The sequence below is a fragment of the Trachurus japonicus genome, chromosome 9 (assembly GCF_045865225.1).
Source record: "Trachurus japonicus isolate A0001 chromosome 9, Traja_1.0".
In the NCBI taxonomy this organism is placed as follows: domain Eukaryota; kingdom Metazoa; phylum Chordata; class Actinopteri; order Carangiformes; family Carangidae; genus Trachurus; species Trachurus japonicus.
This window is the reverse complement of record NC_140915.1, coordinates 12,470,526-12,494,102: the sequence shown is the minus strand read 5'-3', so window position 1 is coordinate 12,494,102 and position 23,577 is coordinate 12,470,526. Positions and strand designations below refer to the sequence as shown.

The 23,577-nt window shown below is 40.4% G+C and overlaps 2 protein-coding genes across 4 annotated transcripts; one reads left to right on the top strand and one right to left on the bottom strand.

The window, feature by feature from the left end:
* Window positions 1-362: 362 nt before the first annotated feature.
* Window positions 363-13,749, top strand: LOC146981038 (long-chain-fatty-acid--CoA ligase ACSBG2-like). 2 transcript variants are annotated; one of them, XM_085785974.1, is made up of 15 exons: window positions 363-461; window positions 2,107-2,181; window positions 2,286-2,518; window positions 3,463-3,746; window positions 5,202-5,290; window positions 6,225-6,345; window positions 6,481-6,561; window positions 6,764-6,913; window positions 7,736-7,903; window positions 8,003-8,184; window positions 9,180-9,413; window positions 9,764-9,981; window positions 10,799-10,938; window positions 11,050-11,293; window positions 13,337-13,749. In XM_085785974.1, the coding sequence occupies exons 2-15, from the start codon at window positions 2,117-2,119 to the stop codon at window positions 13,426-13,428; spliced, it is 2,301 nt and encodes a 766-aa protein (XP_085642100.1). In that variant the 5' UTR covers window positions 363-461; window positions 2,107-2,116; the 3' UTR covers window positions 13,429-13,749. The 2 variants fall into 2 exon arrangements, with proteins under 2 accessions (XP_085642100.1, XP_085642099.1); XM_085785973.1 differs by lacking the exon at window positions 363-461 and adding an exon at window positions 857-1,064.
* A 3,943-nt stretch (window positions 13,750-17,692) lies between these two features.
* LOC146981037 (flavin reductase (NADPH)-like) lies at window positions 17,693-23,148 on the bottom strand. 2 transcript variants are annotated; one of them, XM_085785985.1, is made up of 5 exons: window positions 22,944-23,148; window positions 20,810-20,951; window positions 19,273-19,474; window positions 18,515-18,679; window positions 17,693-18,158 (listed from the first exon to the last, which is right to left on the bottom strand). In XM_085785985.1, the coding sequence occupies exons 1-5, from the start codon at window positions 23,030-23,032 to the stop codon at window positions 18,001-18,003; spliced, it is 756 nt and encodes a 251-aa protein (XP_085642111.1). In that variant the 5' UTR covers window positions 23,033-23,148; the 3' UTR covers window positions 17,693-18,000. The 2 variants fall into 2 exon arrangements, with proteins under 2 accessions (XP_085642111.1, XP_085642112.1); XM_085785986.1 differs by having other exon boundaries at window positions 20,810-20,955; window positions 22,944-23,063.
* Window positions 23,149-23,577: the final 429 nt, after the last annotated feature.

Below are 23,577 nucleotides of genomic sequence, written 5' to 3'. Positions count from 1 at the left end.
CACACACACGCCCACTAAAAGTATTGTTTTACAGGGGACGCTTGAACTTGAGTGTTAAATGCGCCTGCAGTGTCACCATCGGTTGCCAGTGCCAACAGCTGTCGCCGTGTTTCTATATTTAATATAAACAAAGCCGGACTGCACCAGCTGCAGACTGCCAGTGGGTCAGGTCCTCTTCACCTTGAAGAGACGTAACCTTTGGTCAAGTTTGTTGGTGGATCTTTAACTGGATCGACACGGCAGGTGTTCAGAGGATCGATTGTGCAAGTCTGGACGAGGCGTGAGCGCGTGCCCTTTACCAACCGCTCCCCCAACCACCCCACCCCTCTATAGGCTGAGGTTTCCTCCAGGGGGGGTAACAGTCGAGCACCTGCGACGAGCAAAGGTTGATCCAACCCTGTCCTGAAACCTGCCTGCTGCTTTCAACTTGATGCCATTCAGCTCTGTCGCCGCTGCACAAGGTAGGCTTTCTTTTTAACACATGCTTTCTGATGTTGAAGGGTGTAAATGATGTGTTGTGTCGTCACAAAAAGTGCTACAGGGCATGAATGTGCTGTCTTCTGGGGGGAAATTTCCACATTCACTTACACATAGAAACTCTTTGTGCTGCAAAACTGAATTTCACAGTTGAATTTAAGAGTTAAACACTGAATGACGAAGACCATCACACAGTCTTTGCAATATTGACAGAAGCAAACTGAACTCAGCAGCCCCCCTGGGGGGATGTACTTTATGGTAAATATATTTGAGACAAACACATGACTGAGGGACGAGCGTAGCCACCATTTGATATGGGCAGGCTCCTCGACTTCTGTTGTTTGGTCAACAGAGACGCCGTCTTTTGATTGGCTCGGGTTAAAAAGCTAAACAAACCGCTGCAAACATGACTTCTCTTCACCTGGAGCTCATCTCTATTTTCTGAGACTAAACATCTGTAACTAACTACAGTACGCCGGCTGGATTTTCACTCTCTCCTATGGGACTGTAGGACTTGTGTTTCTCTTCTTTTTGTTGCTCGCTGCCTTCATCACAATGCACGCCTTCTTTCGACATCTCCATTCTGGGTAATGTACAAATCATCTTAGCCCATAATGAAACTGAGACCTGCTCTCTGTGTGACTTAATTAAGCTAATTGCCTAATCCAGAGCAAAGACTTTGCTGCTGCCTCTTCGTTATTGCCACACTGTAGTTTTGTAAGGCGTGTGAACTTTGCTCCACTGAAATCTTGACCAAAGTTATCTTCAAAACCAGAGGTCACTCTTGAGATTCTGCCTGGTGGACTGATCTTGATCTTATCTGATCTTATTATTACAAATGTAGCTTTTGCATTCATGTCAGTCAGTGAATATGTCACTAATTTGTTCTGACTGACTGATTACGTCTTGACATCTGAGGACGTGTGTGGAGCGAATTGTTTCTACTGTTGCAGAATAAACACACTAGATGGCATTATTTCACTGCCTCCATGGAGACACAGAGAATAAAAGTTGAGTTGATGATATTTGCATTTTATTTAATGTTTTAAATCCTGTTTATCTTATTTGATTAAGATGATAATAAAAAACCTACTTAATGCAGCATATTTCATATGTACAGGAGTTGTAGCTGAAAGTAAAACTAAAGCAGAAAAACAGCTGATGATAAAAATACATAAATGCAAACAAAACCAGAGACTAGTGAGAAAAGCGAAATATGAACTAGTAATTTAAAAGTCCAGTTGGATAAATAGATTTTCAGCTGTCGTTATTAAAAAGTTGTAATGAAGTAGTGTCAACAGAGATGCTGCAGATTCAGTTACAACGTGTGATTATTTGGATCAAAGGTGAGTATCACGAGTGCACGCCGATGTCCCAATGCCATCTGGCACGGTCCTCACAGTTTCAACATTGAGACCACTGCTCTACGTGATTACAAGCACTGCTGGTCATTGGCTCTTCTGACCTGTTGCAACGACTGTGAAGTGACCAGTGTCAAGTCTGGGTATAAATAGGCCGAGCGGCGCTGTTTCATAATTGATGTTCTTAATCTGTGCCGGAGGACGTCTGCAAGTGTTTTAATGCTGATTTAATTCATGTCCACTGAAGACAGTGTTTCTCTAATTATAGAAAACGCAAGATGAGCGTTAAAGGAGATTCAGCTAAGAGCAACGGAGCCGCAGTCATGGACACTAACACTGAGAGGTACGGACAATAAGAACTAGAAACAAAGTGTATCTAAAAGTGATGTTTTATGCTCTTTTTTTATGAATCAATTCTCATTCATAACATCTGAACGGCTTCCACAGCATCCCTTCCCAAAAGGCACAGACTCTGTCAGACCCCACCGACTTAGACATCCACTCCACTCCTCCTATGTCTAACGGAGAGGCCACAGCAGCAGCAGAAGCAGCAGCCGAACTCAGTGCAACATCGGCCTCGGAGATCCAAGAGGAGATTCAACCCTCCGGCTGCTGTGAGGCTCCGGCCGAACTTGCCACGTCTCCTGAGCTGGAGGAGGCCGTGGAGAAACTTTCACTGGGTAAGAGTCAGAGAGTGATGAATGGGAAACAACACACAAAGAGGAAGAGGAAGAAGAAAACTGTGCTATTTGAAGAATGACATCTGTGGGAGTTTTTAGACTTGATTTATCGTATTGGAGCATGCACCCAAGACGAAAGTCATTTGCAGAGCGTTTAAGCACCTGTTGATAGAGACATGAATTCTTTTTTGAAAACACTTAAGTTCAAGTTTTCACAGCCACATGCCTCAGTGACAGAGCAATGCTCCTGAGGTGAAAGGTGCTGCAACAAGACATACATTGCTCGGTGATGTGGTGTGAACCTGCAAGAGGAAGTTCAGTTTGAAACTTAAAATACATTTTGCAGTAGTTCACTAAAATCCAGAAAAAGAAGAAGAAGAAAGAGTGAGAAAATAGATAGCTACCATCTTCAAGTTTTGTTCAGACTCAGGAATAAGAAGATGGGGAGGGGGGGGGGGGCATTAAATACAATAATTTAAAAAGAATAAAAAGAAAATAACAGGAGGGAATTGTTATGAATCAGTGAAAGTACTAATTATTCCTTCTTGCATTAGATTAAAACCTGTAGCTTAATACTTTGCATTTAAAACATGATACTTCCTCTAACCAAACCTGATTGGTGGGTGGGTGTCGACATTCCTGCAGCTTCCTGTTTTGTCTCAGGTAACAGGAGCCTCCTCCCCCTCCCCCTCCTCCTCTCTCTGCAGACCATGCTGCTATGACAGCAGGTGTTCACGCACTCACAGGTGTCTGCAGTCCTCTCGTTAACTAACCATCAGGCTCCTCTCCTGCAGTCAGAGCAGCACACTTGACTTGCAGTGTCTCGGTGTCGGTGTGTTCGTCTCTCTCTCTCTCTCTCTCTCTCTGTGTGTGTGTGAATCACGCTTTTTCACTCATCATCATCATGGCGGGTAAATGCAACTGCCCTTGTTGTCCCAATGCAGAAGAGCCAAAGGCAGTTCCTCTGTCCACGGCCAATGTGGCCACGACTCTGACCCCGGCCGACCAGCTATGGAGCACCGGGCCCGACCAGGCGGTGAGGCTGCGGGTGGAGGGCTCGGGCCAGGCCTCGGAGACGCCCATGACCGTCCATCAGATGATGCTGCAGACGGTGGACAGCTACCCGGACGTCCCAGCTCTGGTGTCCAAGAAAGACGGCCAGTGGGAGACGCTGACTTGGAGGCAGTACTACGAGCAGTGTCGGGCAGCTGCTAAAAGTTTCCTCAAGGTTTGTTTGTTGTCAATTAACTCACCGTTGTGCATAGACTGTGTTGTAGAGTACGCCGCTGTTTGGTTATCAGGAAGTACTAGTTTGTGGAGTGACCTTTTTACCTTTTTGTTTTTTAGACTTCTGCACATTTAGTTTGAGCTTTAATTCAGGATAATTTCTCAATTTAAAAAGTAGAAACTGTAACATTTTCACACAAACTACTGCAGTAAAAATGCAGAGATGCAGTAACTAAACAGACAGAGAAAAATAAAACTAAATTTGAAGATTGATGGCTCTTAAGTGAACTAAATGTATTCCTTCTGTGCTAATTATAGATCCTAATACGTCATCAATTCTCGTTCACTTTTCTTGAACATTTGACTGAATTAACCACTTGACATACCTCTTCAAATATATATTGAAGCTTCAAAATATTTTCAATTCCAAGCAAAAGTAAATTTAAGCATTTGAATCTGAACTTCTGTGGAAAGATGAAGTCAAACTCTGATATAAACTCAACTTTCAGTTAACATGCAGTTGTGTTGCAGTGTAGTTGGAGACAAATCCATTTATCATAAGCAACACAGTTCAAACTGAGGCGATTTCAAACAACTGCACTTAAACTATATCAAGAACTAGGACAAGAGTGAGCACTACAGTGACACTAGTGTCCTCTCTGCTCATTGTTGACTTTGATGCACTTCACCTATTGTTTGGGTCGTGGTAAACCAACCAGTTATGCGCAGCAGATGCATGACCTTTTGAAACTGAGATCAAGTTTCTATAATTACAATCATTGTAATGTTGTTCTATACTGTATGTCCTCTACATTTACATTTAAGTGCCTGAAATATGTGATTCAAGTTTTACAAGGTCTGAGTGCTCCACTACATTTACATGTGAACACCCCACTGAAACCAAAATCCAAGTGGTGCCAGACGTTTACTTTTATTGCTTCAAATATGTTTATTGAAAAACCAACCAATTAACAGAGAAATTAACAGTCGACAGTTACCGTATGTTTCCTTTTTTTGTTTTTTACAGAAAGTAAGAAAGAATAATTACATCCACTAACACCATCCCTGACAACAATGACAAATGCGAATAGCAAATAAACAGAAACCTGCAACTCTGTTTACATTTATAAACCTTTATTTTCTACATGAGCCATATTTGAAGATGCACAGGTGAGACAGACCCCTGCTGTTTTTTGTAAACAGAAGAACAGAAGAATTTACACTATGATCTCTTCTGGTGTGAGAACGGGCGCTGAAAACCAACACTTGGGCGTGTGAAATTCACAACTTGAGTTACTTACGTCTCCTGTTTCACGGCCATGTTCATGTCTCATATAAGCTGGAGTGAAACGAGATGTAGGTCAAAAGTAATGGAGGCACTGTGCCACTGTTTCATTAAAGATACATGTTCTTTAAAAAAAATGAACATCTTTCCTCTCTCTTTTTTTTTTTTTAGTTGGGGCTGGAGCGTTACCACGGTGTCGGGATTTTAGGATTCAACGCTGCTGAGTGGTTCATCTCGGACATCGGCTGCATTTTCGCCGGGTAAGATCATATTTGAAGAAGTCAGACTTTTTTTTTTTTTTCCTGAGCCGTCCCGACATAGTTTCACATGACGCTGCACAATTATCTTCGTCCATGCTTCTTATCTCAGAGTCTGTCTCTGTGTCTCTGCCCTCACCTGTTGATCCACTGAACCAAAACTTGAAAACACCTGCATCAGTCTGAATTGTTAATGCAGAAACTCTGTGATCTCCTCTGGCTGTTGCTGTTTTTATATGTTAATATCATGAAGTTGTTGTTCTGGATTGGTTTATTCAGTGTGTTTATTCAAGTGGTTTAAAAATGTGTAAGCTTTTACATTTGTGTATGAATTGATTGTTATGTAACTTTGACTTTGGCCAGGGCAGTACTGTACTGAATCTTCTATGTGTAGGTGTTGACTAGTCATAAAGAGCAGTGGATTGGCCTCAGTCATCTCATTTCCCAGCTGTAGGCAGTAGAAATGTTTCTGTATGTGATTACAGGCTGTTATGAGATCTTATTGTAAATACTGAGAGACAACAATTGGATTTTGCTGAAGGAGACTGGTCAATAATATGAAATAGGGATTATTCTAATATGTTGCTGTGCATTTTGTATTGGAAAAATCATATAACAATAATGATCCCCGGTTATATCATACTCTAATTTCACTTTGGACAGTTTGACTGTAAAATTAGGTGATAAAATAGATTCTCTGTGTGTTTAAAAGTCTTAAATTTAACTTTGTGAACCCTGCAGGAACTCTGTTGAGGAAGTGGTGTTTTTATTTCAGGCTCTACTGGTTAATCTAATCTTGAAATGGAAAGAAATAGGTTGTTGTAATCATTAGCCAGTTTGTTATTTGAGACGGTGGACAAATGTGCAAAATGTACAGTGCCTCTTCAGCGTAAATGCATGAATTCAACTGAGTGTTTTCTTCTGGTTTGTGACACAGGGGTCTGGCGACTGGGATTTACACGACCAATTCCGCCGAAGCTTGTCAGTATGTGGCCGCCAACTGCGAGGCCAACGTCCTGGTCGTGGAGAACCAGAAACAGCTCGAGAAAATCCTGCAGGTCAGCAGCGTGATTATTACGGCATCGGCTCGTACTGACTGTCCTTGTAGTGACTTTTTGCAAAGACAGAAGGAGGAAATAAACATTTTTTTAAAAGAATCTATCCTCACATGTACAATTTGTCTTTCCCAACAGGTTAAAGATCACCTACCTCACCTGAAAGCCATTGTCCAGTATAAAGGCGAGCTGCAGCAGAAAGCACCGTTCCTCTACACAGTACGTTTATTCAGCCAATAGATTAGTCACATTCAAATCATCTGATGTATTGCTCTATTGATTTTCTTTTTTAAAACTAAATCATCATCTCTCTTACTCGGTGTATAATAAGAAAGAATATGCAAATAAATGAAGCCTCACAGCTGCGTTTTTGTTCAGTGCAGTCACTGTATTAAACACGGTCTCCTGTGTGTTGCTGCAGTGGGCAGAGTTCATGAAGCTGGGAGAGGCCGTGTCCGACGAGGAGCTGAACGCCGTCATCGACAGTCTCCGCGCCAACGAGTGCTGCACTCTCATCTACACCTCTGGAACCACAGGCAACCCCAAAGGAGTCATGTTGAGCCACGACAATGTGAGTGTCATCCACAAGAGGCTTTCCTTTTACTCGTCTTAACTTCTGTTGCTTTCACAACACAAAACAGATTTTAAATGTTTTCATCATCAACTAAATTCTGCTGCACCTGTAAAATCATTTTGTTTATTTAAACAAAAACCAAGAAACTGTCCCAAAGCCTAAGATGACATCTTTAAATTCATTGAATAATCTGAGTATTTAAAGACTTGCCTATTCTATATTTTGCTGTCAATCAATTAAACTAATAATTTCAGCTCTTTTCTGTTTTATATTGATCAGACAGTGTTATTGGTGTGACAGGCTTATCAAATGATAAAGAAATTGTGATTGAAGTAAAACAAAGTAGGCTCATAAATAAATTATAAAAAAGCTGGTACTGATTTATACATGTAGTTTTATAGGGTCTGTACATGCCTAAGCCCCGTTGGAGTAACATATACAGTATAGATGTAAATAGGGAGTTGATATAAGAATAATGTAATCTTTAAGTTAAGCCTGGATCCTGTTTTGCCAAAAATCTTTGACATTTTAGATGAAATTGTATCAATCTGTGTTTTTGTTGAAGTTATTATCTATACTTACTCACTAAACACAAATTATCTGTCTAAACTTTTATATATATTTTTTTATTTTGGCTCAAAATGAAATGAACAGCAAAGCAGACACAACTGATGTCTCATCCAGATCAATTCTTATAGTTTCATAAGATCTGACAGCTGTTTCTGCCCGTTCTTCAAAATGTTTCTTTGCTATAATCATGAAAACTGAAGAAAGCACTAAACGTCTGTGATGACTCCCCCCCCACTTGTCAATGTGCAGCTGACATGGACGGCACGCACGGCAGCGAGCCTGGTGGATTACACCTACGCCTCGGAGGCGGTGGTCAGTTACCTCCCGCTCAGCCACATCGCAGCCCAGATGTTTGACATGTGGATCGGGATGACTTTCGCCGCCACCATCTACTTTGCAGAGCCAGATGCCCTCAAGGTAAAAAAAAGACATCCACTGTTTACACAAACATGTAACAACATGAGGAAAGTTTTCCTATCTTCACTACAACCTCCTCTCTTTTTGGTTCACCACCAGGGCTCCTTACCAAACACGCTGAGAGAGGTCCGGCCCACCTACTTCCTGGGGGTCCCGCGAGTGTGGGAGAAGATGCAGGAGAAGATGAAAGCGATCGGTGCCAAGTCGTCCCCGATGAGGAAGAGGGTGGCGGACTGGGCCAAGTCCATCGGCCTGCAGTACAACTACAGCGTCATGAACGGGTGAGACGGCAGCAGCTTCCAACATCCGTCCGTACTCAGAGACGAGATGCGATACCAAAGATACTTTTATATACCAAGATACCCCATGAGAGGCTGCTCCAATGATATGAAATGGTTACACTTCCTGTTTCCTAAGTGGGCGTGGTCACCCGTCCCCCCACCTCGTGCTGTGACCGTGTGTGGGGATTTATAAAATGTATTATTAGATGAAAGTGAGATATTTATATGTTTTATATTACACAGCTAGCAGTCATATTTAGCATGATGAAAATTATTTAAAGGGACAGTTGTGGCAAATTGGCCCATTGCCATAATCCCTATAGTTTTCAGAGTAGGTTCATTACCTTTAATTATCGGGGCAAGCTATTTTTACTGTAGAACGGCGGAGCAGAGCCGCGAGCTGCTCAGAGCTATGCTACAGTGGCTAATGGGATTTCTTGGTTTCTCTCATCAAACTCAAATACACAATCCAACAACTCCAAAACGCTCTGGTGGACAAGTTGTGACCTGCACATTCACCACGCTATGAGATGATAACAGAACGTTACCAGACGGAGTTGTTTTAGAGGTAAATTCATGCAAAACGGCTGATGCGCGTTGTCTTCAGGGACAGTTTTTCGGTAAGCTCTCTGCATTTACCTCGAAAACAACTCTGTCAGGTCATGACAGGTCTTGAACAAAGCCATAATCATGTCAAAATGTTCAGAAGAGACGTGGCTTGTGAAAAATTAGTCCAAAATTTACTTCAGTGACTGTGGGGCGGAAGAATTGACCATAATCTGTGTTCACGTTTAATTTTCCCATTGGAGTCAATGCACTCAAGGCTGCCTCTAGTCTCCTAAAAGGGCATGGCCGTGCAGAAACCCACGCGAAATGTATACAGGAAGCTGACTCGTCATGGGGGGTCTCGGTGTCTAAACCGTCTTTGGCGATACCACACATTTACCCGAATACATAATACAGATGTGACTCTAACCTCGTCCTCTGGGTTACAGGGAGAATGCGGTGCCGTGGGGTTTCATGCTCGCCAACAATCTGGTCTTCAAGAAGGTGCGTGGCGCTCTGGGCCTGGACCGCTGTAAGATCTGCTTCACGGGCGCCGCCCCCATCACCAAGGAGACTCTGGAGTACTTCATGAGCCTGAACATGCCGCTGATGGAGCTGTACGGCATGAGCGAGAGCTCCGGCCCGCACACGGTCTCCATTAACAGAAGCTACCACATCGCAAGGTCAGCAGCAAAGCATTATGGGCCATGTGTGATTATTGAACTTTTTTTTAAATATTTAAAACCAATTTTTAAATCAGATTTTTTAGTTTAGAGTGCTGTAACCTTATTTTTACACCATTTATTATTAAAGCCATTGACATTAAAGCTTGTCTTGACATTGTTTTCAGAGAGGCACAAGCTAAAAATGTTGGGAACCACTGGTTTATTTAGTATATAAAATGTTTTTCTAGTTATAAAACCACAATCTCTAGGTTATGGCTTTATAACCCAGAGATTGTTAAACCTCAAAGAAGGCGTGCAGTTGTAGCTCATCTTTTTTGTTGTTGATGATGTTGTATTCGTCTCTCCAGCTGCGGGAAGGTGATGCCAGGCTGCAAGACGAAGCTGGAAAATCCAGACGCGGAGGGGAGCGGAGAGATCTGTTTCTGGGGTCGCAACGTCTTCATGGGCTACCTGAACATGCCCGACAAAACAACAGAGGCTCTGGACGAGGACGGCTGGCTGCACTCCGGAGACCTGGGGAGAAACGACCAGAAGGAGTTCCTGTACATCACAGGAAGAATCAAAGGTAAGATGCGTTTTTAAAAACACCTCTGCATGGTCTCAGTTTGGGCCACTAGATTTATTTTGAACGGTTACTGTATATGTGTTGGAAACATGGATTTGTCACGAGTCACGACCTCCCTGAAACTTATAACTTAGTGGTAGAAATGATCTTAATGCATTTATATCATATTCTTACTTCTTACTCCACTACATCCATTTGACAGCTGGAGTTACATCATCATCTCAATTTTCTCACAATTAGGAAATGGCACATGATGAAAAAGTTGCCTTTTCCTCTTGAAAAGCATTGTACATGATCAAATTTTTCTTTAACTTCTTACATTTGTGTGTTTTTCATTTTTCTTTCTTGTCTTTTTTTTTTTTAGATTAATTAGTAGTGAATATTTTTGCTTTAGAAACTAACATTTTCTACTGTTACATGTGCTCATAAGGAATGAATTTCTGTATAAAAGACAAGAAAACGACACACTGTTGAACCTGTGTCTGTTTTTGCAGAGCTGATCATCACCGCGTGATTCACGGTACATTTATTTCACAGCTGGAGTTACATCATCAACTCATGACTTAAATTAGGAAATGGCACATGATGAAGAAATTAACTTTTCCTCTTGAAAACCCTTCAGAAACTTGCTCTAACTTCTTATATTTGTGTGTTTTCACTTTTTCTTTTTTGTCTTTTTAGATTAATTTGTAGTGGGTATTTTTGCTTTACAGAAAACAAACATTTTCTACTGCTACGTGCGCTCACAAAGAATGAATTTGTGCATAAAATACCAAAAAAACAACACAACGTTAAACCTGTGTCTGTTTTTGCACAGAGCTGATCATCACCGCCGGTGGCGAGAACATCCCTCCTGTGCCCATCGAGGACGCGCTGAAGGCCGAGGTGCCAATCATCAGCAACGCCATGCTGCTCGGAGACAAGCTCAAGTTCCTCTCCATGATGATCACCCTCAAAGTAACCGCACTTCTGTTCCTGCAAAACACGGCCACAGAATGAATAAATAAATAAATAAATGAATAAAACATAATAATAACAACCTGTCTTTTCTCTCGTCTCTCTCCACAGTGCGTCGTCGATGACAACGGCGACCCCACGGACGAGCTGAGCCCCGAGGCGTTGGACTTCTGCATGCAGCACAGCGTCGCGGCGACCAAGGTTTCAGAGATCATAGCCAGTAAAGAGCCAGCCATCTACAACGCCATTCAGGAGGGCATCGAGCGCGTCAACGCCAAAGCAACGTCCAACGCACAGAAGGTCCAGAAGTGGGTCCTGGTGGAGAAAGACTTCTCTATTGGTGGAGGAGAGCTGGGTGAGTGAAGATGTTTTGTTTTTCTTCCTTTTTTTTTTTTTAGATAAAACAAGAGATAAAACAACAATGAAAGCAGCAAAAACCTTGAGAGTTAAAGCAGAAGTAAGCGATCTGGTCGTTTTGGCTAATGCTGCGTTCCAGGAAGGCTTTTGAAACCGTAAATTACAGCTTCAAGTCACAACTTACGACTTTGTAGCTTTCCAGGCAACCCACTCGTGTTTTTCCGACCTGTTTTACCTGTGAAAGTCACTATAACGGCCACTCGTAACTTCCGACCCGTGAACTCGTACCAGAACGAACTGGTACGACTTCACAGGTCGGAAAAACACGAGTTACGGGTTGCCTTGAACGCACCATAACGTCTTGTCAGCCGATGGAGTTAGCAGTCCCCACCCTCGTCATGGATCTATTGGTTCTCGTCCCTACGTCACCACATTCACGCGCATCCCTTGGCTGCACACACAGCCCTGCATGCCGTTCTCTCTCCTCATTGGATAAAACTTGTAGGATACGAGAAAAGTTTTCTCCTCGGCTCAGAGCAGAGCAGAGTGACTGAGAGACCCGTGTTTCGGTCCAAACACTCTATGTAAGTGATTGCTGTCGGAAGATATAACTATTTAAGACTTATATTAACACAAAAATATCGCTTACTTCTGCTTTAATAAATACCATGACAATAATTGAAATTAAAACAGGTCAATACAGATCAGCTAAAAAGGAGGTAAAGATTTAAATGTCCTAAAGATGAAATCAATACACTTTTATAATAGATTATTTTTCATCTTCATATTTTCAGATGTTCGATGTTGCAGGTGCAAAAAGAAAGAGAAACTGTATCTTTCAGGGTCAGTAAAAAAAACCCAGCTGGCGCCTGCAGAGTGATCCGATCAGCTGAGTGTCTGATAAGATCCCACATTAAAAGAAAACAGTTTAGTAATATAGGACAAGAAAGGCCAAACAGAGCTTCATGAATACATAAAACCTTGTGACTTAAATCGAGCACAGAGAGGTTAGGGAGGGTATGTTTGAACCTAGAACTTTCTTAACCTCTTGATGAATTGATGAGAAAAAATAATTAAAGGGATAGTTCACCCAAAATTCAAATTTCACTCATTATCTACTCACCCTCATGTCGACTAAGGGTTGGGAGAAGTTTCAGAGTCCTCCGTGCCTTCTCGGAGTTACAGCGGGGCTCGGCGCAGCACTGCACTGCCATATGACGGTAGCGAACGGGGCTCACTTTTCTTCGTCCAAAAAGACACACCAAAAAACATCCAAATACCTCCATAGTGCTCGTCTGTAATGTCCCTCTTGTATTGAAGCCCCAACATGAGAAATTGTTCCGAAAAAAATTAAATAAGTCTATGTTTTAAGCTTGTTTGTAGCGGAAGCTCCCAGTGTTGCTCTGCCGGAATCTCGCGCGATTTGCAGAGCCGTGAACTGGGTGTCAATGCAAATCGTGCGAGATTTGGACGGACCAGGAAGAGCAACACTGGGAGCTTCCGCTACAAACAACCTTAAAACATAGACTTATTCAATTTTTTTCGGAACAATTTCTCATGTTGGGGCTTCAATACAAGAGGGACATTACAGACGAGCACTATGGAGGTATTTGGGTGTTTTTTGGTGTGTCTTTTTGGACGAAGAAAAGTGAGCTCCGTTCGCAACCGTCATATGGACATGCAGTGCTGCACGGAGCCCCACTGTAGCTCAGAGAAGGCACGGAGGACTCTGAAACTTCTCCCAACCCTTAGTCGACATGAGGGTGAGTAGATAAAGAGTGAAATTTGAATTTTGGGTGAACTATCCCTTTTAAGGTCAAGTTGTAATCACACTTACAACTTGTGACCGTGACTCAAGCCACGCGACATTCCTGTGGAGTTTTTGTTTGTTAGTTAATGATTCAAATCTCCGTATCTCTTTTGGCAACATGTTTAAACCTGCAGCAGATCAAATGTTTGCCATTGTTTGAGGGTTAGCAGCTTTACGTTTTTTGGAGATTTAGATCGGCTCTAACCTGCTTTTCCTCTCACATCTGTGCAGGACCCACCATGAAGCTGAGGAGGCCCATTGTTGTGAAGATGTACCAGGAGACAATAGACGACATCTACGGACTGACCGCGGACAAACAGTAGAACGAGACAAAGACAAAACCAGGGAAACGCTCGTGAGAAACTTGTTTATGAACACTGTGGTTGTGTCCAGACGTTTTGGTGTTGGACCTCCTTTTCACCCGAAGAGTTAAAGGTGCACAAGAGGTTTATAATTTAATTTGTCTTGATGATTGTGTTGTATTTAATGAGATAGAGGTTTGTGCTGCTATGTATTGATACGCCGAGTTTTCCACACGCTGACTCTTCGGTGTCTGTTCCAAATTGATATTTAAGCTGTTGAATGTAAATACAGTTCCACTGCAGATGTGCACTTTTTTTTGTAAATAAAACATCTAAATCAGAGCCAAATCTCGCCATTTAGTGTCTGACACACACACACACACACACAGGACGGGGAACACTGGATGGTGTCGTCATCATTTACAGAAATAAACTTTTACATTTGTATGTGTTTTTTTTTGTTTTGTTTGTTTTTTGAAGGACATTGTACTCACTGTGGCCCTGAAACATGAAATTCTCCTGAGTGATCATGACCTTATTATGTATTTTATTATTTTTTGACAACAGCAGTATCTATTTAAATGTTTTACAGCATTAATTGCCAGTTTTCAGTCTCATGTTTTGCACATAAGATCAATGAGCCCAATCTGGCCAAGCTGCATATTTATCTCTATAGAGAGGAGATGATGCTTGAACAAGTGCTTTTTTTCTCTTTTCTTTTGTCTTTTTTTTTTTAAATATAAGATTATGTATAGTCTGAATTCCACTAATCACAAATCAAGCATGTGCAAATTATAAAAGCTACATTTGAATTTGTGCTTCTCCGTGTACAGTTTGACAAATGCTGACATGTTTATGGATGTTGCATGATTGTCAATAAAAAGTGATTGATTTGGACAAACTGACCAAACAGAGTTCAAGAACATGTGTTTTTCCTTTTTTTTTTTTTTTTTTTTTTAAAGCAGTGAATATTAGTGTTTTGTTATGTAGCAGGGATCTGAGCTGACAACAAACTGTCATACCTGGGGAAACTGAAATGTTTACTCAATTAATGACTTCAAATATAGACTATTAATTATAAAAACATGGTATACTGTTCAACCATCAGCTCAGCTTTAAAACAAAAATAAAAATCCCTTAGGCTGCAGTTTAACCCTTTAATTATTTACAACCTCATTACCCCAAAGATCCAGTTAGCCAAGGGTCAATTTAGAAAATGGATAGCCAGTGGGACTGTGCATAATAACAGTGTTTGACAAAGCCTTAGGAGCAACAGCTAAAGGTAAATATAAAGAAAACATGTAAACTACTGTACATTAACCAGAGCCTCCTACACCACCTATTATTATTATTATTATCATATCATTTCTGACGTGCATGTCACACAGTCATACTTTGTTTTCGCCATAATTTGTCTTTACGCTGTCAGCCATATCAGATTGCATTCTTGGACAACTGGTTGTGTTGCTTTTCATTCCTGTCCTTAAGATAAAGTTACGCTCAAACCATAGATGGTGGGAATGTATCTACACATCTCATTTTCTGACATTGTTAGGCTATTTAAACTGTTTGTGCAGGGCTGGGCTGATGGCTGCTAGCTAAAGATAATATAAATATGCATCTATATGGCTCATCGCTGCGTTCCTGAACACAGGGAAACAACCGATCTGCTCCATTTCCATTGGCTGGAAGTAAAAAGTAACTCTCTTTACGTAACCTTTAACCCATTTTCCGTGGGTCAACTCAGGACCTGCAAAGACGACATTTTCCTCCAAAGTACTCTGACGTCTCGTCTCATGATACAGAGTCTCTCCAGCAGAATTGGAGAAACATTATCCAATCCCTATTGTAATAGATGCCCTCAAGTGGAAGGGAGAGTGTTCTGCTAATGGTGAATCTGAGGTAAATGCTGTAAAGAGTTGAACTGGAATAATATAAAAATCAATTTTCATTGATAAAACACATGATAGGGAACAGTTACATGATGATAAACTAAACTGTGATTTATTGCAGTTAACATCTTCATCTGAGTAATGCAGTTCAACACAAACATGTCAATTCATTCTCATTTGACCAAATAACCCTGATTGTGTTTTGTGAGAAGAAGGTTCTGGGTTTGATTGCCGCCCGGGCTTGAGGCCTTTCTGGTGGATCTTTTCCTCCCACAGTCCAAAGACAAGCATATGAGGCCGACCGGTTAAATTGCCCACAAGGTGTGTGAGAGTTGTTCATCTTTATTTACCAGCTGTGTGATAGACTGGAGACCTGTCTAGGGTTTTCCCCACTCCTGCACAGATCTGCAGTACAGCCGATGGATGCATCTGTTTGAAGTGACCGACACCAAAATTGCTCTGAGATAATCAACATGTAATTATCACAAATTTAGCCTCACTTAGATTAAGTAGTAGTTATTTCTCAATCACACAAAATTATCTGTCAAATTCTTCAAAGACGGCAGCTCTTGAAATAATCATCTTTATTCAGACATCCTCTTAACCTTTGCACTAAATTGCAGCATTTCTTTCTCATGTGCTCTCTCTCTCTCTCTGAATGCCTTCACCTCCCACAGCCAAAACTTCTTACTGTGCAGGATTTAGTTCATCTGTTGTTTATCAGCACGACCTTGTTTTCAACAAGGAGCCAGTCAGCATTTTACTGGTGTCATATTTTGTCTTTTACAGTGTGTTATGGTCGTATAAAGATATATGACCATAATACACTGTAAAACACAAAACTGGTTAGACAAAGTTTATGTAGAGACAAAAAAATTCTCTGCACTGTTAATGCATTTTGTATTTGATGTAGGCTACATATAATAGTATACTAGTGAGCACAGGAATGAAATCCAGCCAGATGTTTCACCTTTGACAGATCACACTACGCACTTCCTTGTACTAAAATTAAACTCATCAGTGCGGCAAACATACGGTGCACGTGTTTCAGTGTCAGTTTGATATCTAAAAGATTGATTAATTCTCTCGTGTTGAAACCTGGGATCCCCAAAATAATAATAATCATAAGGCAAAAGATGTGCAAAGTTTTGTATTTAAGGTCTTTGATGTATAAACGAGAACTCAACTTGAACCAAACCCAAGATTTACAAAACCTCGAAACCCTGAATAGACTTTGCTTTAAGCTGAAATTAAATGAATCTTTGTCAGTTTCATGATATACATTATTTTATTTTTATTTCAAGGAACTGATACAGTGCATTTCTCATATAAAGTACTCCAGTGAATACACGGCGCAACACTGACTTCTGTCTGAGATACATAACGACACTTGCCCCATCACTTCCTGCTGCTGAATATGGCACCACACTGCCCCCATGTGGCAGCAGTCACATCATACACATCATAACTACATCTGTAAGTGCAGTGTAACAAGACGAGTACATAAAAAGACACATAAGGCAGTTAAACAGTCATGTCTGTTAGTTGACTGTGGAGGTCAGGAAATAGACATTCATATATGTTTTGTTAAAGGGGCCAGTTTGCTCCAAATAAAATACTTTCTTTCTTATCTCTCATAGTATCTCACCATGAAGATTAGTTATGAGTTTCAAATCAGCGTGAGTATCTCCTCTGTAACTGGAAAAGCCGTGCTAGACCTGAGGATAGAGATGTGATGACATAAAACGCAATAAATTTGAGGTGTATAACCATAGAGAATAATAAGAAGAAAGATTACCGGTACTTGTTGAATTTTCATAAAATAGAGAGCATTATTATTACATATTATATGTTATATGTCTTTGTTATATGTTTGTATATGACGCTGTCATTTTAAGTTTAGTCTGCGCTGTTAGGTTTCAGCAATTTCTTCTTTATACTGTATGTTAATTGGGTTATGGTTAGGCTTCTTGTTCACAGCTGATATATTTGAAAAGGAAACTTAAAACACAACGTAAATGAGAGTTTAATTATGGCTCCATGTGTCCATCATTTCCATCACTCCTGCAGTGACTCCAGAACAATACAGAAGGAACTGGAAATTGTTTGTGATGATGCTCTTTTTAGAGGCGACGTCCACATTAGTCTGAATAATTCCCTAAAAGTACAATCAACAGTTTTCTTACTTAGGGACTGTTTTTTTATGACTGTAGTGAAAACTCTTTCTGCTGAAGTCTGTGGGATTATCCAAAACAAAGGAAACAGCCTGAAAGAGCTTTTCCAACAATACTGTAGATATCGTCACCTCAAAAAGTCATTGCTGTTTAGAGCTGAAGAGATGAATCAATCTGTCAATCAACAGGGAATTAATCAGCGACTATTGTGATGCTTAAAATCACTTTCATTTTTTTATTTGTCAATATAAAATGACAAATATTCTTCCAATTTAAGCTTTAAACTTAAATAATATGAGGCTTTTCTTATTTTTCACTTCTTTTTTCTGGCATGTAAAACTTAACATTTTGGGGTTTTGGTTTGATGTTTGGATGAAACAATGAATTGTTCCAAATTTTCCCTCAGATTTTAGCACCAATAATGTCCAATTTACCTCTGTTGTGTATAAAAACCAATTCATGGCACGATATCACCAGAGATGTGAGTAAACATAGATTTTTATGGCAATAATTTTTGTACTTCTTCCTTATTTGGTGGTGATGGCGACTCCCTTCTTGACCCAGGCGTTGCTGTTGAGCAGAGAGAGCATGAAGCGAGCCACGTCTCCTCTTCCCACGGCGCTGCCCGCAGGGTAACCGCTGCCGTCCGGCACAAAATATCCCTCGTGGGTCAGAAACTCCTGAGCTGTAAAGGTCATCACACAGATGAAAAAAAAACAAGAGTGAGAGGAGTTACGACAGCAGCATTTTTCATTCAGTCTGACTCCTTAAAGTTGTTGATGGCGCTCAGCAGTTTGCCTGAATACATGTTTAAGGCAAGTGTCGGTATTTACAAAAAAAATGAGGCCCATTCATTCTCATTAACATGGTTAAAGTAATGAGAGCACGCGCTAATGAGCTTGAACTATGGCAAAATGTATCCCGAGGCAGTGAACTCTTTAAACACTTGATGCAGCTCTGCTCCTCCAGCTCCAACCTGACTTCCTCCTGCTTGTTAAAAAACAAACGGACACTTCTTGAGTCTGTTTTCGAGGCGTCTACCTGAGGCCGCCAGGTTCTTGAGGCCAGGTGGGCGGACCACGGTCCAGCTGATGTCGGTGGTCTTCTGCAGAAACTGCTCCATCTCGAACATGTTGGCGAGGACGCTCCGGATCATCGGCAGCAGGAGGAAGCGGATGAGATAAGGTGACTGAGTCCCAGAGTTGGCTAACAACGGAAAAAAAAAAGAAAAAGAAAAGACAAACACTGTGAAACTGAAAAATTATGATGATCTAAGCTGCATTTAACTGCAGGTTTCATAATAAATTAATCTGCTTTTCATCTCCTTGAGTTATTGTTAAACTCCTTAGTGCATGAAATAAAAAAAGGAAATTAAACTCATTTACTGTTTCTTTGAACCTCCTGTGATGAACAAATGTCCAAAACCAAAAGAGTTTCCAACTTACTGTCGTACAGGACAAAGATGAACATTAAATTATTTCATTTTGCAAACTGGAACTACTGTAGACTTTGTGGCTACAAAACAAGTGGAGATGAATGTGGACGATCATTTCAGCCTTGTCTGAAGGTTCACTTAGTAGTTCCTCCACCAAAAAATGAAAGTAATGGATTTAAATCAGAACTAAAGGAAACTCTCTATAGGAAAATTTGATATTAACGTGACCAGAAGAACTAGTACAAACACATATTCACAAGTTAGTTGAATAAAAAGCAAAAACTTGACCTGTATACATTTTTTTTTTCTAATAATAAGCCAGAAAAGGCTTTGAAGGCATCATCAGGTGTGCTGCTGGACTTACGCTCCGTGTACCAGGAGGTCATGGTGATTAATCTGTTGACCCGGGCCTCTCGCATGGCGCTGATCATGGCGTTCATGGACATGGTGTAGCCCGTCACCCCCGAGAAGAAGGAGATGGGGAAGCCGAGGCAGGACATGATCACATCCTGTCCTTTGAAATGTGTCTTCAGACTGTCTGCGGAGAAAATATCAGCTTCCACCACCTGAGAGTAGACGATAATAGGACATAAATAATTAATCATAGATCTTTGTATTAACTCTTGGCTGCAAGGAGAGACTTTAACATGCTTGTAGTTTCATTTTTAATTCATAATTGATGTACAAATGTAACTGGTGAACTGATGAACAAAGACCTTCCACATTCAAATCAGTGCTTAAGGCCACGGTTGCTCTATTGCATCAACAAATTGCATGCAAAGACCAAAACCAACAATGTGTTAGTTTATATTTATAATTTCTGTTCCTCAAACACGCTGGTTTCAGACTTCAGACTAAACCAAACCACACTGAACGAGTCCTTTTATTGTGTCCTTGTTTTTCTACTTTGCTTCCAGATGTGTCTCATTCATTCTCAACATGTTTCAGTGTTTCCATTAAGAAGATTTATTCAACAGTTACTTGCTGTTGTGAGAGGAGGCTACAATTCCTCCAGTTCCACAAATCAATAAATATATTACACTTATGATTATTTACACTTTCTTATCATTTTCTTTATCTTTTTTCTTTCACATCCTTAACTTTCCACTCTCTTATCCCCATGCCATCATCGCCTACATTTACCTACTGGTTACTCACAGTCACTCATATACAAACATGATTGCACTAGCATATACACACACACATACAATTGGTTGTTCCCTTGTCAATGTGTTTTGTACTTTTGTCCCATTCATATCATTGTATAATAAAAAAAAATGACATATGATGAGATTACAGATAAAGTTTCACCCAAAAACAAAAGTATCTTAATATTTGTTGTACCATTTCCCTTAATGCAGTTAATTTCTGTTATTGTATCTTGTCTTCATCAAATAACGTATATCCATTATCTGATGTTTAACAGTATTTTACACTCTCACAAGTTTTTGTCCATGTTCTTAGTAATGAAAGAAGACGTCATGCAGACAACCCTCTGGCTCCCATTTGTGTATTTAACAGCTGTGGGGCAATGGAGTGCCGTCTCCTCAGAGGATAATTTACAACATGTTAATTTTTTCATGGGTTTTATTGACGATAAGGAAATTATTGGATAAAACCAGGGCTATCTTTGGAGTGCTGCAGTGGAGTGGACGTTATCTGCTCTGCACAGCACCTTCCCTGAATCACACCCACCACGACCACTGTTCAGAAACATTCAACACTGTAGGTTTTTCCCCATTTAACCCTCATTAGGACATAATTTATCAACATTTATCATGTGACTTTTTTTTACTGGCTGAACTTTGAACTCTACATGCAGTGAGCAGCAGTTAATGGCTAATGGTTTGAAGTCATACAGCACACACACACACACACACACACGGTCAGGGATTAATTACCTTGAGGTTGTCATGATGCACGCCCAGTTTTCCCGGGTTCCTGACGATGGCCGTGACCATGTGACCCTGCTGCAGCGCCTGGTTGACCAGATATTGACCGGTCTGTCCAGTGGCTCCCAGCACAGCGATCTTCATCCTCACACTCACTCACACACACAAACACAAAAACACACACAGAGCTGCGTCACGGCTGAAGCTGATCACCGGACGGACGACGTGTGTTCAATGCTCTGACCTCTCAAACTTAACTGCGGGGAGGTTCCCTCCCTGTTTCACAAGTACAAGTGTAAAAAAATGATTACCATGGTGCAATAAAGAAGGCCTCTCAGAAATTTAGGTTAGTCATCTGACAGATTTTCTGAAAAATGCTGCACTGAATTATTGTCACCACTTATCAAACAGAAATACTTTATAATAGTTAATAAGTCCAGAAAGTGGTTTAGTCAATTAAAACCCACAAAATAGAAAATAAAAAGCTTTTTTTGGCCCGATAAACCAAAACACAAACAAAAAAAAAACTCATGAGAGTTAGGAAGAGGAAAATCTCACTTAAATTTTACTAATTGCAACCATTATTTTTAACCTAAGACTGCATCACAGGTCCTTTCATATGAGTGCAAATGTTATACATTACATTATTACACCTGTATTCTTTGTAAACATACAAGTTGCAGCAAAATAAGCCAATATTTCCCATGATGATTGCCTGATATAATCACTGGGATTGATAAATTGATCCCCATCTACCAAGTGCTGGTGTGTTCTCATAGACTCACACAGAGAGATAAAACTCTGACTGAACCACGCAAGCAACAACAAACTGTGTGTGTCTTTGTTGCATTCGAATCGGGCTGATTATCTCTGCAGCAACAGACAATGAAGAGCTTGTTGGTCAGATGCTCACTGAAGATACTAAGCGGATACTGACTAAAACCCAAATGATGTTGGTTAAGAACCACTCTGAGGATGTATTTCTTGGTAGCTAATAAAATGTTTTTTATGTTGAAGATACATGGGAAAGTGGGAGAGAAGAGAACTTCCCATCTTACATAATCTCATTTATTATCAAGTATGCAGTTAATGTTTAACTATACCATAATGGCCCTAATCAGTTCACATCCAGGCTTCAAATGCACTGGCTTGTTAGCGTGACCCTGAAATGCTGTCCCCTATGTGTTTTATTTGCTTTATGGTTTGTGTATATTCATATGAAATGTATTTTAATGGTAATGGTAACTTTTGGTTAAGTACTGTACAATGCACTTCCTCTCATTCTTTGTTTATCTTTTAATTTTCACAATTGTCATATGGACTATGTGTCTTAAATCAAGAATTATAGCTATGTAGCCAAAAGTGTGATCAAACTGTCTATAATGTCATGTCAATGCAATTTTTTGAAAAGTACTTTTTGCAGATAGGAAATGGGCCTAGTAAAAACACTGAAAACAGAGTATAGTATTCATATGTCAAATGTCAAGCAGTTTAGGCCTAACACAAATCAGACTCCCAACACTCAAGGAAATGGTGCATTACCGCCACCAAATGGCAAGATATGTTCTCTTCTGTTGTTAGCAGTGTTTAAAAATATGAGGCATTATACTGGCATTATATGGCCTATAATTGTTTGCATTTTGGAAATGTAAACATGCCGAATTCCCCTTTAATTGTTCCTGTTTACTATAATTATTGACGCACTGACAGACTGCATGAGCGCACTGACAATTAACAACTTATTTAGTTTGTTTAGCTAGCTACTTCTTCTCAGAGATATAAATGGAGTAGTAGATTAAAAAACACATAGCGACAGCACCACAAACTGCAACCCTTAAAATACGTTTGTTTTTTGTTCTTTTAATAAGATAGGCTAACGTTACATTAGTTTGAGGGTCAGTATGATCTCGAAATCTAACAAGCGTGATTCGAGTTTGTGTTTTGCAACAAACAACACACCCCTTTCGTTATCTAACACACGGAGGAACAACGGACATGTAAAACCCACGCTACAAACATTTTAGCAAGATTTCCCCCCAATATTATATCTTGACGTTAAATATTGTGCAATTAAAAGCTGTGACCGCTGTTTAACGTTGCACAGTATCGTTCATTCACCCCGGTGTTATTAAACACAACTCACCTCACGTTGCTGCGTTCACGTCCGACCAGAAAGTGAATGAGGCGTTCAAGAGCAACAGTGTTCAGGTGTGTTTGTAAAGCAACGTTCATTTGGATTTAAAATTATATTTGTACGATATCCTGAAACAAAGAGGGTATTTTAATGTATAATTAATTACGGTATGTCAAGTTAAAATGTAGACAGAAATCAACATAGGGGGGATAATGAGCCACCCCTTGTTGCTAGGAAACCATAAGAAAAATTGAGCATGTGACCAAATTTAGGAGGAAGGCATCCTTTCATGGAGTCTGTGAAGGTAAGAACCACATGAGTAAAGTGGTTAGACATTATTTGTGTAAACATTTTTCACTCTTGAAAGTCAGTTGTGTGATAATTATACATTTGTTTACATGAGTTGTGGTACCTATGAGCTACAACATGAGGCAGTAAACCTAGCATGAAACTGCACCATTAGCTGTGGGTGAGTGATAAAGTCAATATGGTAGCTCTGGGGTAAGTTGAGTCACTTGGCCCATCAACTTACCCTGCTCCTATGCTCAATTTACCCCCAATAGACGGGGTAAGTTGTGCCACAAGACCACTTTTTTTGGACACAGTTATGCTTACACTCACTCTGTTTGCAGGGATGCACAAC